The sequence below is a fragment of the Curcuma longa genome, chromosome 4, assembly GCF_044706935.1.
Source record: "Curcuma longa cultivar G26 ecotype Majalengka, Jawa Barat chromosome 4, ITB_CL_G26_1.1, whole genome shotgun sequence".
NCBI classification, from domain to species: Eukaryota; Viridiplantae; Streptophyta; class Magnoliopsida; order Zingiberales; family Zingiberaceae; genus Curcuma; species Curcuma longa.
Genome location: NC_133864.1, coordinates 14,531,136 through 14,545,740, shown reverse-complemented (window position 1 = coordinate 14,545,740; position 14,605 = coordinate 14,531,136). Strand labels below are relative to the sequence as shown.

General features: G+C 34.5%; 2 protein-coding genes and 1 non-coding gene across 4 annotated transcripts; all 3 read left to right on the top strand.

Moving 5' to 3' along the window:
* Positions 1–500: 500 nt before the first annotated feature.
* Positions 501–5,254, top strand: LOC141827896 (aspartate aminotransferase, chloroplastic). Of its 2 annotated transcripts, none has more exons than XM_074715239.1 (12): positions 501–597; positions 692–771; positions 886–933; positions 2,091–2,285; positions 2,463–2,501; positions 2,593–2,682; positions 3,002–3,110; positions 3,198–3,307; positions 4,030–4,173; positions 4,246–4,412; positions 4,483–4,747; positions 4,880–5,254. In XM_074715239.1, exons 2-12 carry the CDS (start codon positions 697–699, stop codon positions 5,009–5,011), a joined length of 1,374 nt encoding a protein of 457 aa, XP_074571340.1. In that variant the 5' UTR covers positions 501–597; positions 692–696; the 3' UTR covers positions 5,012–5,254. The 2 variants fall into 2 exon arrangements, with proteins under 2 accessions (XP_074571340.1, XP_074571339.1); XM_074715238.1 differs by having other exon boundaries at positions 883–933.
* Positions 5,255–7,218: 1,964 nt separating this feature from the next.
* On the top strand, positions 7,219–7,290 carry TRNAW-CCA (transfer RNA tryptophan (anticodon CCA)). The gene has a single exon. It is a non-coding gene; the product is annotated as a tRNA-Trp (tRNA).
* Positions 7,291–9,711: 2,421 nt separating this feature from the next.
* On the top strand, positions 9,712–14,093 carry LOC141827895 (glutathione hydrolase 1-like). Its single transcript, XM_074715237.1, has 5 exons — positions 9,712–10,440; positions 11,322–11,557; positions 12,634–12,898; positions 13,250–13,387; positions 13,521–14,093. The coding sequence occupies exons 1-5, from the start codon at positions 9,925–9,927 to the stop codon at positions 13,770–13,772; spliced, it is 1,407 nt and encodes a 468-aa protein (XP_074571338.1). The 5' UTR covers positions 9,712–9,924; the 3' UTR covers positions 13,773–14,093.
* The last annotated feature ends 512 nt before the right edge of the window (positions 14,094–14,605 follow it).

Here is a 14,605-nt window from a genome sequence, read left to right as displayed (position 1 = left end):
ATAAATTCTTTAAATTTATAAAAAATTCTTAATTAATTAATAAATTTTTATAATATTAAAAAAAATTTAGTTATTTTTATTAATTTGATCAAAAATTATATTAATCGATATTTTATCTGTTTATTTGATTTTTATTTAAAAATTTAATCAGTTTGATTAATTAAAAAAATTTAATTTGATTTTGATTAATTTAATTTAATTAGATTTAATTTAATTTTAATCGAATACTTAATATATGTTTGGAAGATAGAGGGAGCACCTTTTTGAATGACATGTTTTTATGCGATTTTTCTCATGTTAAAAGGCATGTACTAATTTTCTACGAGTTTTTTTAATATAAAAAACACATCTATTGCAAAATATAAGGAAAAACATAATATAGTTTTAATAATATTCATTTGAAGACACCGTGACAGCTTGTGGTGTATTTCCAATAAATTAAAAACCACAAATAGATTTAAAGGAATTAAGTCGAATTAAATATCACGCCACGGCATTCACTGTACTTAAGGGGGCCCAAATTGATAGTCGGGTGGAAAGAGATCCACTCAGGCGATCTTATCGCACCTCCTGTCTCTTCCTTTCGATTTTACTGAGGTTACCGATCGAAATCCTTTCCTCTTCTGTTTATTCTTATTATCGTCCTTGTTCAGGAATGTGATTCGATCCCTTTTTTTCTTCTCCTCATCAGATCGAATGGCTTCGAACGTAGCTTCCGTCGCTATCTCTGTGCCATCTGCCTCCTTAGTGTCCCTTCGGGGGAACCCCAAGGTTTAGGCTTTCGATTCTCTTGTTGTTGTTTTTTTTCTGGATCGGAGTTCGCTACTTGATTTTCTTGAGGTCAAGTTTTGTGCTGGTTGCTGAATCGCTTCGCTATTTCAGCAGCGGATTGGATTCGGAAAGAAACATGCGGATCTCCTTTTCAAGGGGAAGGTATGATCATTTTCTCTTTGATCTCGCCAGGTTACCTATTGCAGCTTAAATTCTGGCTTAAGTTCCACTTGTAGTTAGCTTTTTTGTGAGCATGTTACTGTCAACTGTTTCTTGTTTCCTTGTCCTCTCTTGACAATTTGGACTCATTTGGAGAGGTTGAGATATACTTAAAGAAACATATACATTTTAGGGAAAAATAACTATTTATGTACATATACATTTTTGGGAAAAATAACTATTTATGTTTGGTAATGACATGCGATGAGGATCTTATATAGTAGTCTAAGATGGTACGAGTAAAAACGATGTACTATAGTCGTTCAATTCCTAATCGTATTTGCTTAAGTGCATGAAAGCTTTCCTGCTTAACTTACTTGACTGTTCTCTGTGATACGCACGTGTTTTTCTTGGACTTGGACAAACAATCTTAGCATGATTTATTCAAGATGCTGACAGCTATTTCTTCATTTATCAAGCATTACAAAATTTTAATTTTGCATGAACCTATTGAATATATTTGTTCAGCAATACTGCTAATAGGTCTATGCTTGCTTTGGAATTTCTTAATGCTTTCATCTCAGAATTCTGCTAGACATAAATTGAGGTCATATGCATTTGCAATTTATACACTACTCCCTGTGCGTGGCATTATGTGCTTTCTTAATTGGACTGTGTCTATTTAAAAATCTGATGACCTGTTGCGATCGCTTGCCTTTTTATTATTGTTCTCAAATACCCCACAAAGAAGTTAGAAAGTTTTGCCAACATTACATGTGCTATTCTTCTAGTTAACCATTTTCACTCTTTTTGAAGCCACCATGTACCTTGTGTTTGCCGATCTGAATATGGTACAACTACTTGTGATATATAAGGACAGTGCATGCTGAAACGATGTGTTCTCAATGTTATAATTATTTTGTACCAGCCTGAGGAAGTGTGGCATAAGTGAAACTCGGAATATTCAGAAATGAAACAATTTGTTTCAACAGCTTGCAGTTGACATTAGAAAAGATCATGAAGTGAAAATTCTGTAAAAACATCAGAAACCGGAAGAGTATATCTTTTGGTCCTCAGATTCAAATTCAATAGTCACTTTTACCCTTGGTATTAATATTTACTGTACCTGGAACACAATAGTCAACTTTTGAAAATTTCAGGTTTTCACTCGAGTCAGTATGGCTGTCGCAGTTAGTTCTTCTCGTTTTGAGGGTGTTACCATGGCTCCTCCAGATCCTATCCTTGGGGTTTCTGAGGCATTCAGAGCTGACACAAGTGATCTGAAACTTAACCTTGGTGTTGGAGCTTACAGGACAGAAGAACTTCAACCCTATGTGCTAAATGTAGTTAAGAAGGTAAAAATTGTTGCTTAATAATTTTCATTAGTTTCTTTTCTAATGTATTATAAACACACATCCTATAAAGTGCTGTTCTCTCACTGATCTTTGTGCTATCGATTACAAATTGGAGATCTTTTAGTAATTACTTATATTTAGTGACTAAAATGTACATATTGCCATTTCACCTCATAGGCAGAAAAGCTAATGCTGGAAGGAGGAGAAAACAAGGAGGTATATTATATTTTTTGTTAATTCAATTTTCTTGTGTTGTCATTGCTGACAATAATTTTTTCTGATTTTTGGTTAATTCTTGGCATTGCAGTATCTTCCTATTGAAGGTTTAGCTGCCTTTAATAAAGCGACTGCAGATTTATTACTAGGAGTAGATAATCCTGTAATCAAGGAAGGAAGGGTATGTCTCATATCATTTTGATCATTTATTTAAACTTTTCATTCTCCAGTATTGATGTTAAGAAAATAGATCTTTGCGATATAGTAAATCTCTTGTTTCTTGGCGTACCTGGTATTTAGTACAGCAATCTAAGCTAGCATTGGTAAGTCTGGCTGCAAGCAGTAGCTAATTTTCAAAATTTTGGGTTGCAACTAATTGGTACCATGGCATATTAACCTCCATGTGTGAGTCTTGACATAGGTTTTGTGCAAAACTAGAGAGAGTTCATTTAAATTTGTCTTGGTGTTTTCCTAACAGACTATTAGCTTTGATTGTTCAGCTAGCAACTGTTCAAGGGCTTTCAGGGACGGGGTCTCTTCGCCTTGCAGCAGCATTTATACAAAGATATTTTCCTGATTCAAAAGTTTTGATATCCTCTCCAACTTGGGGTGAACAAATTTTACATTTTCTTAGAATGTAAATAGAGGGATGACCAATATGACATGATTTTAATAAATTTTTTATATGGCTAACAGGTAATCACAGGAACATTTTCAATGATGCTAGGGTTCCCTGGTCTGAATATCGCTATTATGACCCTAGGACAGTTGGATTAGACTTTGATGGAATGGTAGCAGACATTAAGGTAATGATTTTTTTTGTCATATGCTGGAACCTTGATCTGCTTCACATATAAACATTCAGTCATTTGGTGATCAAATGACGATGTCATTTTAGAAAATTTAATGAGTTTTTTTTTTTTTTACAATTTGAATGTTTTGAAAGCCATTAAACTTTCTCATGTTTTATAGTCATTCTTTGTTGCTTCCAGCTCTGCATTCAGCATCTGATTGATACATTTTGGAGACATTCTTTTTGTTTGTTTTAGCATTTTAGACTCCAAATGGTATCCAATGATAGAAACGATCTCTCAATACCGTTTTTTTTGTTTTTTGTTTTTTTAGTGTAGTTGGTATTTGTAATCCTTGAATTATGTTACTAGTGATCTTGGTTTATCAGTCTTGTTGAGTCTTCTTGGCAATTGCATTTTTAATTTTAACTTAGTTCTAAATGTATAGGTACACCCTTTCTCTCTCTCTCCATATTATTGTATCATCACAATGTCTGGTGGTGTATAAGCCCCACCATCCACTTGTATAGTTTGGTGCTTTCAGAGGAAGGACCATTGAGTTAATTAAATTATATATAGTAGGTTTTTTTTGTTTTATTTTCGTTTTTTATTGGAATAATTTTGGGCTTTTTAGTATGTTTAATACATACGAGTTCTCTCTTTCCTAGTATGAATACTTAATGCTTGTTTGTTTCCATGTACCTTTTAGTAAGATAATCAATTTCTCTCTGCTTTAGGCAGCACCAGATGGATCTTTTGTCCTACTACATGGATGCGCCCACAATCCAACAGGAATTGACCCAACTCCTGAGCAATGGGAAAAGATTGCTGATGTCATTCAAGAGAAGAATCACATTCCATTCTTTGACGTTGCATATCAGGTAATCTTGTTTTACAAATTTCCTTTCCTTTTCAAAGCTCAAATTATGTTGAGTCGTGAAACAAACTTCTAGGGTTTTGCTAGTGGAAGCCTCGATGAAGATGCATATTCCGTTAGACTATTTGTCAAACGTGGCATGGAGCTTTTCGTTGCGCAGTCTTACAGTAAAAATTTAGGTTTGTATGCGGAAAGGATTGGAGCTATAAATGTAGTTTGTTCATCTTCAGATGCTGCAGTAAGGTGTGTTGTGTGCTATACACCTAAAGTTAGTTCTACCTCCTATTTCATCTGTTTCACCTTCTATAATCAGGGTGAAAAGCCAGCTCAAAAGACTAGCCCGGCCAATGTATTCCAATCCTCCTGTTCACGGTGCTAGGATAGTTGCCAATGTTGTTGGAGACCCAAACCTTTTCAGTGAATGGAAAGAGGAGATGAAAATAATGGCTGGACGAATAAAGAACGTCCGGCAAAGACTCTACGAGAATCTCATTCAGAAAGATAAAAGCGGCAAGGACTGGTCTTTTATCCTTAAGCAAATTGGCATGTTCTCCTACACTGGCTTAAACAAAGCACAGGTACTAATATTCTAATATCTCATAATGCCATAATTAAACTAGCATTTCTTGTACATTTTTTCCAGATTAAAAACCATACATCACATGACAACATCTCATGTTGTACTCTTTTTTTTTTTTTTTTGTTGTTAGAGCGATAATATGACCAACAAGTGGCATGTTTACATGACCAAGGACGGAAGAATATCTTTGGCTGGACTCTCTCTTGCCAAATGCGAATACCTCACTGATGCCATTATTGATTCATTCCATAACGTCAGCTAGGAAATTTGACGCTGGCTTAGAGCAATGTCCAAATGTACTTCTGGAAAGTTTTGCAATTGATCCAGTTATTACTTTCAGTGCGCTTTGTTTTGGTGTCGAGGATAGTTCATCCATTTACTGACATCCATGCGAATAAAACATAACATTGAGGGCAACAATTTTGTTCATATTTAACAGTTTGATATGTGCTAAAAACAAAAATTTGAATGTTTGTTATTTTCTTGAAGGAAGAAAGTTTCAGTATGTGAGATATGGTTTCTGGAGTCATCATAATGATTTGTTTGATTTAGGGACCAGTAAAGGTGTTCGTTAGTGGTCTAATTAGAACTAACCTCAGCTGAGAAGATCCAGGTATTATCAATTGATCTCTAGAGTATGCCAAAGTGATGTTTGCCTCCCAAAGTGATGCAGAATTCACAGAGATGAATTTTAAGAGCAACAGTTTACATAAACTTTATAAGTCAATCTTTGATTTCTCCGGTGTTTTGAAACTGAATTGGTCCTATCGATTTCTACCTTTTTCATTGAATTGGATTTAAAGCAGGTTTAATGGAAAATGTTATTTTCCATTTTCATAATCAGCCAGACATATGTAGCATCTGAATGGAAGAGAAGTTCCATAAGCAATATGACTGACTCAGAGCAGTCCAACTAGGAATCAAGAAACATCAAAATTCCAAAGGAAACCATTTTTAGGTTTCTGGAGAAGCATGATTTATTTGATACAAACAGACTTTCAGATGGAAAACAATAAATTCTAGATTAATTTAAAGAGAGACACAAATAAATTCTTTTTTTATTGTCATTTGAAAATCTACCTGTAAACCATATTGGTCTAAGAAGTCACCCAACCGTTTGTCTTGCCAGACTACTTTCAGTAACAGATCAATCTTTGTTTTCAACATAAACTTTCTGACACTGGAATAACATTTTATGATTATGATTATAACGTGTTTATTTCAGTTGTAGAAGCTATTTATTCATACTGTTGTTTCAAAACTGCAAAAATCTTGAGAGTAATCTGGGAAGAAACTTGAGCAATAAGTGAAACTGTGCTCAAGTGTCAACTTGTTTGTGAATTTTTGTCGGCAACGAGCTGCCTGAACAGAATGCAGAAGTGATCTGCTCTGGCGATAAATTTCATCCAATACCTGCATTTGGTTCAAGATTATCGTTAATAATCTTGATTACAAGGTTATATATTATTTAATCGTGTTCATCCAATATCGTTTGGTTCAAGATTATTGTTGATAATTTTGATTATAAGATTATATTATTTAACCTTGTTTGGTTTAGTTTAGGTAATGAGCTAGTTGAGCGAGTCTATGCTTACCACATTAACAAACAGTCAGTATGATTATAAATCCAGAATGCAATTAACTTGTAAGAGCGAGGTTTTATTTATTATGGGGTTAATGAGAATCCAACTGCGGTGCGATTACCTCGGAAGAGCTTTGTTCTAGGGTTAACGGGAATCCAGCTGCAATGTGATTACCTCGGAAGAGCCAGATTTTTTTCCCAAGGTTAATGAGAAATTCAATCGCGATTGGTTTATATATATCACTATTAATAATAAAAGTTATTATTATATATTTTATTCCCTAAAAATTTAAACTAACTTATACACTAAAATTTTCAAACAAATAAATTTTTATTACATTACCAATCGAACAGCGAAATTATACGGTATTATTCTCTATAATTTAGTTATATGATTACATTAACTGATAATCATATTATGAAAGTTATGCATGATAACTTACCTCCAAACACACCCCCAGGTAATGCATTCGCTGTTTATATTTCATGATTGAAAGATAATAAATTTTATGAAAATTATTTCATTTACTTCAATACAGGGAGGAAGTCTATAATGCTCTCATATCTGAATATTACAATATTCAAAGCCTCCTTTGCAAAATACATATCTTCAATTGAACTACAAGATTCATTTTGAATTTTAGAATATGATAATTTAGTGAAAGATATTTGAACCTCCATATATCTCCTTATAGCTCGATTTTGCCAGAAGTTATACATTCAGTATTATTATTTTCATGCCAGGTGATAAGTTGAGATTTTCTTTTATTTATTGAAAAATAAAAAAAAATTCTTTCTCATTAGAAGCGATTTTAAAAAAAAAAAGAGAGAGAGAGAGAAATATGAACATACTATATATTAGTTAAATTTTAAGACTAAATGTCTGTGGATCCGTGGCGCAATGGTAGCGCGTCTGACTCCAGATCAGAAGGTTGCGTGTTCGATTCACGTCGGGTTCATTAAAGCTTTTTTATCTCCACACTGAATAATTCAATTTAACGATTTCTGACTGTCAGAGATGAACAAAAGTACGAATGCCCTATTGATGTTTAAAGCATAGCACTGTTAAAGCATGGATCCTTTTTCTTTAAAGAGTCTACGCGTGATCTGAATTATTGTCATGAAGGAGTAGATATGCTGACCACCCTACGTCTTGTCCCTTTCTCTTTGAAGACTCTGAAATGCATTATACTTTCTAAGAAGCCAACTTGGTGAAATCTTTATCGCAAAATGTAATATTTGTTAGTTGAAAATGATTTCAGTTGACTATAACATGTTGATCATCTTGAAAGTAGGTGAATCCCTCACAAGTGTGATGATGCGGTAAAACACTGAAAGAAGAATTAAAACTATATATACAGTTTTACTATATTTGTAAAAGCTGATGCTAAATTAGTTATTAGATCATGGAAAGTATCTTCGTGATTGACTTGAGGATTGTTGCGTTTCTATTACTGCCAGCCCCGACAGACAGACGAAGTTGTTGAAGTGGAAAAGGTCGAATGCCCTCCTCCGTCGTGATATGCAGCTTCTCATCTACCTCCTCAGATGATCGTGGGATGATAAGCCCACAACTAGTGTCACGAATGAGCCTCAAATTAAAATTTATAATCGAAAACCCTTAGCTCACAAACAAACGTAATATAGGGGCCACGAGTCGTATTTTCCAAGGACTAGTAGAGAAGTTGTATGAATCAAGCTAAGATGTCGTTATTTTTGGGTTTTTCAAATATAGATGGGGGTTTTGATGTTGTTCAACATAAATGAAAATTAAAATCAGAAAACAAATGAGAAATGCAATTTACTAATCTGAAAATGCACTTTAAAGTATCTAAATAAACTGAAAATGCAAATCAACTCAATTTATGAAATTCGAAATTCAACTCTCTCTATTTGTAGGAAATCAGAATTCAACTAACGGTTGTGAATCTAAAATACAATTCTCAAAATTCTAACAATTGATTAAAATCAACATCTAAAATGTGAAATGCAATGCATAACAAATTAACTAAGACAAGCATTGGAATTAATAACGAAACCAACCTAGCTTACAAACCACAAATGCAATCTAACAATTACATGCAATTATCTATCAAATGAAACTAACACTTAAGCTACCAAATGAGCTGATAAGTTCTCTGATCAAAATACTGATACGGTGAACAGTAACATTATTGAAACAGAACAGTTACGTTTCAGAACTTGGCCTAAGGATTGAACCTAATGGAATCTGAACATTCAACAAGGAAATCACTTAAACAACCCAAAACAAACTAATCAAAGTGATGAATTAATCAATCAACCGAATTCAAGATCAACATCAAACGTTCAATTTACAGAAATGAGATTTACAGAAATGAAATGGACAGAAACAAGGAAAACTAAGTATTTCGGTTCTTCCCTTCCAATTCTTTCTCCAATCTAGCCGTCACACTAGATCTGAGGAAACCATCAGAAATCCAAGAGAAAAGACTATCAAACCAAGCTTGGATTGATCTGCAATCGGATTAAATCAGTGAAAATTCAGAAACCCTCAGAATCTTCTCCGAACAGAGCCAATACAGATTTAGATTATCAGCTTGAGATCCTTCAAATCAAAATCTCTCCAATGCTCAGGAACCCTCACTATCCTTCAGAGAACCCCTCCGAATGGTGTGATTGCTCCGATTAGGTTGGATCAAAGAATAATCAGCTGAAACTCGCCGCGGAACAGAGAATCTGGCAAAACCCTCGCCGTGCAATCCCGTCCACGATTGATCCCAAACTCGGCTTGTAATCTTACTCTAGAAGCTGGAAAATGATCTGGAAGAAGAAGATCTCGAAAATCGCCGAAGAAAACGAAGAAAACTAAGCTAAAACCAAGCGGGACGAAGGTGCTACAGTAACTACGCTACAGTGTTCGCGTCAAAACACTGTTCACTTCTCTTTATAACTGGGTTTTTGAATCTGCACTGTTCACAGCCGGCTTGTCTAGCTGGTTCAGCCTGAGTTAGCCCAAGTGCGACCCAACTCAACCAATTTAGCTCCAATTAACATGGTTTCAGCTCCAATCAAACCCTAATCTTGATCATGAAGTTTTTGGTCAATAGAATTTATCAATCATGGCTTGACTCGGTCCCAATTTGGCTCGAATGCGGTTCCACTTGAGTCCTACAAAGAGTTAAAATTAATTAATGCAAAATTTACCGCAAAATCACAGAAATTAGAATTAATTGTCCAAATATACAATATTTCATAATTGCAATCAATTCATGTCATTTAGCACTTTATTTTCATGTAGAAATCCAAATTGAATCAATACAATACCATAAAATCTTAGTTTAATGCCCGAGCTCCAAAAGAGCACAACCAATATTTTGAACTTCTGGTTCAAACTGGTTTATTGAGCTGGAGGCTAGAACTATAATCAAGCTTTTAGTAAACTCTTTAGTCAACTTCATTCGCAGTGTGGAAACTCAGTGTACTTTATTTCTCTCTTGCATATGGCTTCTACAAATTTCCACTTCATAGTTCAAATGAATATTAAGAGAATTGCATTTTAAAAGTTTCTGTTCAAAAGGAATATTTTTTTTCTTTGCCGATGCTTGCAGAATATGTATGCTGGAAATGCTACACTTAAAGGAAGTGGTGCTCTCTCAATAGCTGTTCCAGGGGAAGTTGCAGGCTTGCATGAGGCTTGGAAGCATTATGGAAAACTTCCATGGGACAGACTGGTGATGCCAGCAGCACAGATTGCTGACAGAGGATTCAAAATATCTCCATATTTGTATTTTCAAATGAACAGAACAAAATTAGGCATTTTTGCAAATAAAGGACTGTTTGACATTTTTACATCAAATGGAAGCCTCCTGCAAGTGGGAGATGTGTGTTATAATAAAAGACTTGCTGATACTTTGAAAGAAATATCTAAACACGGACCAGATGTGCTTTATAATGGTCCAGTTGGAGTTAATTTAATTACAGATGTGCAAAAGTCTGGAGGGATATTAACAAAAGAAGACTTGGAGAGATATAGAGTAAAAGTGAAGAAGGTTGTATCTGGTAAATTCATGGGACTAAACATCTTGGGTATGCCACCTCCTTCATCTGGTGGTGCTGGAATCATACTTGTAAGTACTATGTAAATCTGTGTTTCCAGCTAAATTGTTAAAAATTCAATTTTCATCTAATAGGCACATAGAGGTTAGTACATACCACTGCTTGTTATCTCAAGCAATTTGGCATCCGGACATAAGTTTCCGATATTAGGGATCTGACCCCTATGTATTATTTGACGTTATTCTTTAAATGGCATTTCCATGAACTTAATGGCCATGTACCTCTAGTTACTTAAAATGTATTCCAAACAGCTGAGAGAATTGATTCTACATTTAGCTATTTGTTAATTAACCTTTTTCTCCTTCTGTGTCATTTTGCAGTGACAATCAATAAAAATCATAGAGGACACAATGGTTCATATTTGGTAAATACAGTACCAAAATTGGCAAAATGTTGTAGATTTTTGTTGCAATTTTCTAGGTTGAATGTAATCATTAATTTATCAAACTAGTCGGAATAACTAAAATTTTCTCCAGAAGTCAACTGCTTTGGCATCTCAGAATTTAGTTGTGCTTTTGCCAATTTTCCATATGATATGCTTTGCTTTTATACTCAATCAAGTAGCATGTCAAAATAAGATCACTTGCACAAAGAAGCTACACAAAACGATGTTAAAGAATAAGTTCAAGTTACTATTAAATGAAAGTGTTTAAAATGCCTAATCAATAACCAGCCTCTAGGAGTAAGCTTGTGGACTATCCAACCAAGGTTTCTTTATAAGTTGAGTTCACCTAATAGCTCTTGAACATCAGAGCTTTTAGGATCAGATCATGAAATTAACAATGAAAAATCTGGGCAGAATGCTTTTTGTTTGCCAAAGCAGTAGGATTCTTTAGTTCTTTCATGTAATAAACGTATCCTTTATCCTTTCTTTGTTTTCCTTGTGGCACAGATATTAAATATTCTTGCTCAATATAGAATTCCATCTGGTGTTTCTGGCTCTCTTGGACTTCATCGATTTATTGAGTCACTGAAACATATGTTTGCCATAAGAATGAATCTTGGCGATCCTGACTTTCAGAATGTCACTCAAGTTCTTTCAGATATGCTTTCTCCTAAGTTTGCAGAAGAATTGAGAAAAACCATATTTGATAACAAGACATTTCCTCCTGATTATTATGGTGGAAGGTAAGCTGAAATACATAAAGCAGCTTTCAGTAGTTGGTAGTTCAGTTCATATAACATGGTAACTTTGAAGTATGTTCACTTTAACATCTTTTCATTTACAGAAAATAACAAACATTCAAAACCTAGGGTTGGTACATCTTGAACTCCAATGAATCGAGGGTGAAACCTTAATAGAAACACATGCAATGTAAGGTTTTCTGATTTACGAATTGCATCATGTCTGCTAAGTTGAGTTTTGAATTGCAATGTCACTCAGTAATGTGCATGTGGGCTCACATTTCATTCCCGTACTTTTGTTGGTAGCTTGATTTTCTCACATGAGAAATTACATGCAGAGTTTGTTTGCCGTACTGTGTTTAATTTCCCATTAATAAAGTAGAGGTTGCACAAAATTAATGAGGCAAAGCTGGAAGACAAAGAAAAGATTATTATTGTGCATTTTGAAGGGGTTTGTATTTGATACAGTTGACATTTTTTTTGTTTGGTCAATTAGTTTTCACATTTTTGGACTGTCAAATATTGAGATTTCAGCACATTTCTGCTGCTTACGCGCATGATGTTTAGCTTTGACCATGGCAAATAGGATCTCATTTTTTTTTACAAGTGTATTTTAATGTCATATTAACTGAACCGGTGAGATATGAGCACTCTTCTGCTCACACCCATGAGATTAAACATGAGCTTTACTGGGAGCAAATACAGGATGTCATACTTTGAGAATTAAGTCTAAAATTGATTTCTTGATCAATAAGCAGCAACTTCTCCTATTGTAAAATCTGTCTTTCTATTAACATTCTGCAAGTGGTTGTTTGATGGTACTGCAATGTTAACACCTAAACCATGTTTAGATAGAGGATCATTGATTCTTTTTGGGACTGACGTAACTAAGATTTTTAAATTACATCTATATGCTTTCTTACCTCAGAAAGGTAACATTTTTGTATCTCCTTTTTTTTTTACCAAATTTCTTGTATTTTGCTTCTCATAATTCACAGAAACTCATTTGTGCATTCTTTTGAAAGTTGAGATACTGATTGAGATATTAGATACTTATTATCTGTGGTACAAATATCTAGGTGGAACATTATCAGTGATCATGGAACCAGTCATTTAAGCATTGTCGACCGTGAGAGAAATGCAGTTTCAATGACCACTACTGTCAACTCATACTTTGGATCACAGATTTTGTCACCTAGCACTGGTATATTGCTCAACAATGAAATGGATGATTTTTCCATCCCTGGTAATTTTTCGACCAATGTTCTGCCACCAGCTCCTGCAAACTTTATTAGACCACTAAAAAGACCATTATCTTCGATGGCACCTACAATTGTGGTTGAGGTATGACATTTATGGTCAAAGCTTAATCTAATTCAACATACAAAGTATTAGAAATTTAGTTTGGGCTACCTGCTTTTCAAGAACTGTGGTGAACAATGATTTGTGTGGTTAAATTGTATGATAACGATGCGATTAGTGATTTACATTTTGATGTGCATTTTCATTTTTCATTTTATTCTACCTTTTTTTGTTTCATAATTCATATAGTGACAGTATTTGGCAGGTAAACATTATCTTAACTATACCATCAATTCAAAATATATGTATATAATGAGTTAATTGGTAGAACTGTTGGCAGTGTCAACTGTGAACCAATTTTATTTTATAAAATCTTCATTTATTGCTTTGCAGGATGCACAATTGAAAGCTGTGGTGGGTGCAAGTGGTGGGGGTATGATCATTGCTGGGACTGCCCAAGTATTTCTGAATCATTTTGTGAAGGGAATGGATCCTTTATCTTCAGTTCTAGCACCTAGATCGTATCATCAGGTTAGCCTACAAAAGCGACTTTGGTAGATTGAAACCTTTTTGTTTTTCCTTTCCTCCAAAATGTTTATCTACCACAGCATGAAATGGATTATATGCTATCTCATTGGGATTCTTTGTTTTTCTGCTTTTGTAGCTAATACCAAACGTGGTTCAGTTTGAGAATTGGACAACAGTAACAGGAGGCCACTTTGAAGTCCCCGCTGCAACAAGAGCAGCCTTGCAAAAGAAGGGTCATGTTCTTCAAGGCCTTGCTGGTGGCACAATTTGTCAGTTTATTGTCCACCACCCGGGGAAGTCATCGGCCCATAGAGATGGAAGGGTTTCTTTCGGCCAACTCACTGCTGTGAGTGACCCTAGAAAAGGAGGTTTACCAGCTGGTTACTGAAGTACTATTCAGATGAACCTAGAACCATTCAAGGAAAGATCACACTAGATAGTTTTGGTTGAGTTATACTGGTCACAGCTTACATGATCATGTCTCAGCCTGATTCAAATAATGTTCTATGTATTATCACATCAAAAAGTGCATGATTAAATTAAACCAACTTATTTTAGGAATGGCTCAAACTGTTCCTTCTCAATATGTTTCCATTGCATCTTACGAGTCAAGGCTCAACTTAGCAGAAATTTTCTGTATTACTTTCCAAAAGTAGCTTTTACATGAGTGACCATATATATCTTAGAATCCTAACATTTTGGATTTCAATCTAGAATCCAATCTTAAGCTTTCTAGCATTTCCCTGTTTGCTTTGATTTATTCTAAGCCTAGATGTTCTTTGTTAGGCCTGGATCTTCCATTACTCCACTGCATCTGCCGAGCCACATATCTAAATAAATAAAAGATTATCTCCATGTGCCAAAAAATAGAATACTTACAATCAATGAAGTGCCAAAATAATACGATATCAATAAAATATGATGTGGAAGTAATATTTTGAGAACTTGGTCAAAAACTTAGTCATAAATTCTCTCTCTGATGGAATTATTACAAAATCCAGAGTAAATGATGTATTTATTAAACATTAATACCAAACTAATTACCCTTGTATTTAGTAACCAAGCCAATTAGCAAAATTTATCATTTGGCTTGTTCTTAGTTCTTATAAACTATTGAGTTTTGACCAGTCCACTGTGGTGTACTTCCTTGTTAAGCAAGTTGTCTTATTTCCGCAATCTTGCCAGCCAATCCAAGTAGCTTCCCATTCTTCCTCCTATAAA

What these genes read in the sequence shown, in the direction of transcription:
- LOC141827895 (XM_074715237.1), top strand. Translation starts at nt 9,925, where the DNA reads ATGTATGCTGGAAATGCTACACTTAAAGGAAGTGGTGCTCTCTCAATA. An exon ending in CCTGATTATTATGGTGGAAG is followed by an intron (nt 11,558 to 12,633) that starts GTAAGCTGAAAT and finishes ACAAATATCTAG; the next exon opens with GTGGAACATTATCAGTGATC. An exon ending in CACCTACAATTGTGGTTGAG is followed by an intron (nt 12,899 to 13,249) that starts GTATGACATTTA and finishes ATTGCTTTGCAG; the next exon opens with GATGCACAATTGAAAGCTGT.
- LOC141827896 (XM_074715238.1), top strand. Translation starts at nt 697, where the DNA reads ATGGCTTCGAACGTAGCTTCCGTCGCTATCTCTGTGCCATCTGCCTCC. An exon ending in ATCTCCTTTTCAAGGGGAAG is followed by an intron (nt 934 to 2,090) that starts GTATGATCATTT and finishes TGAAAATTTCAG; the next exon opens with GTTTTCACTCGAGTCAGTAT. An exon ending in AAGGAGGAGAAAACAAGGAG is followed by an intron (nt 2,502 to 2,592) that starts GTATATTATATT and finishes TTGGCATTGCAG; the next exon opens with TATCTTCCTATTGAAGGTTT.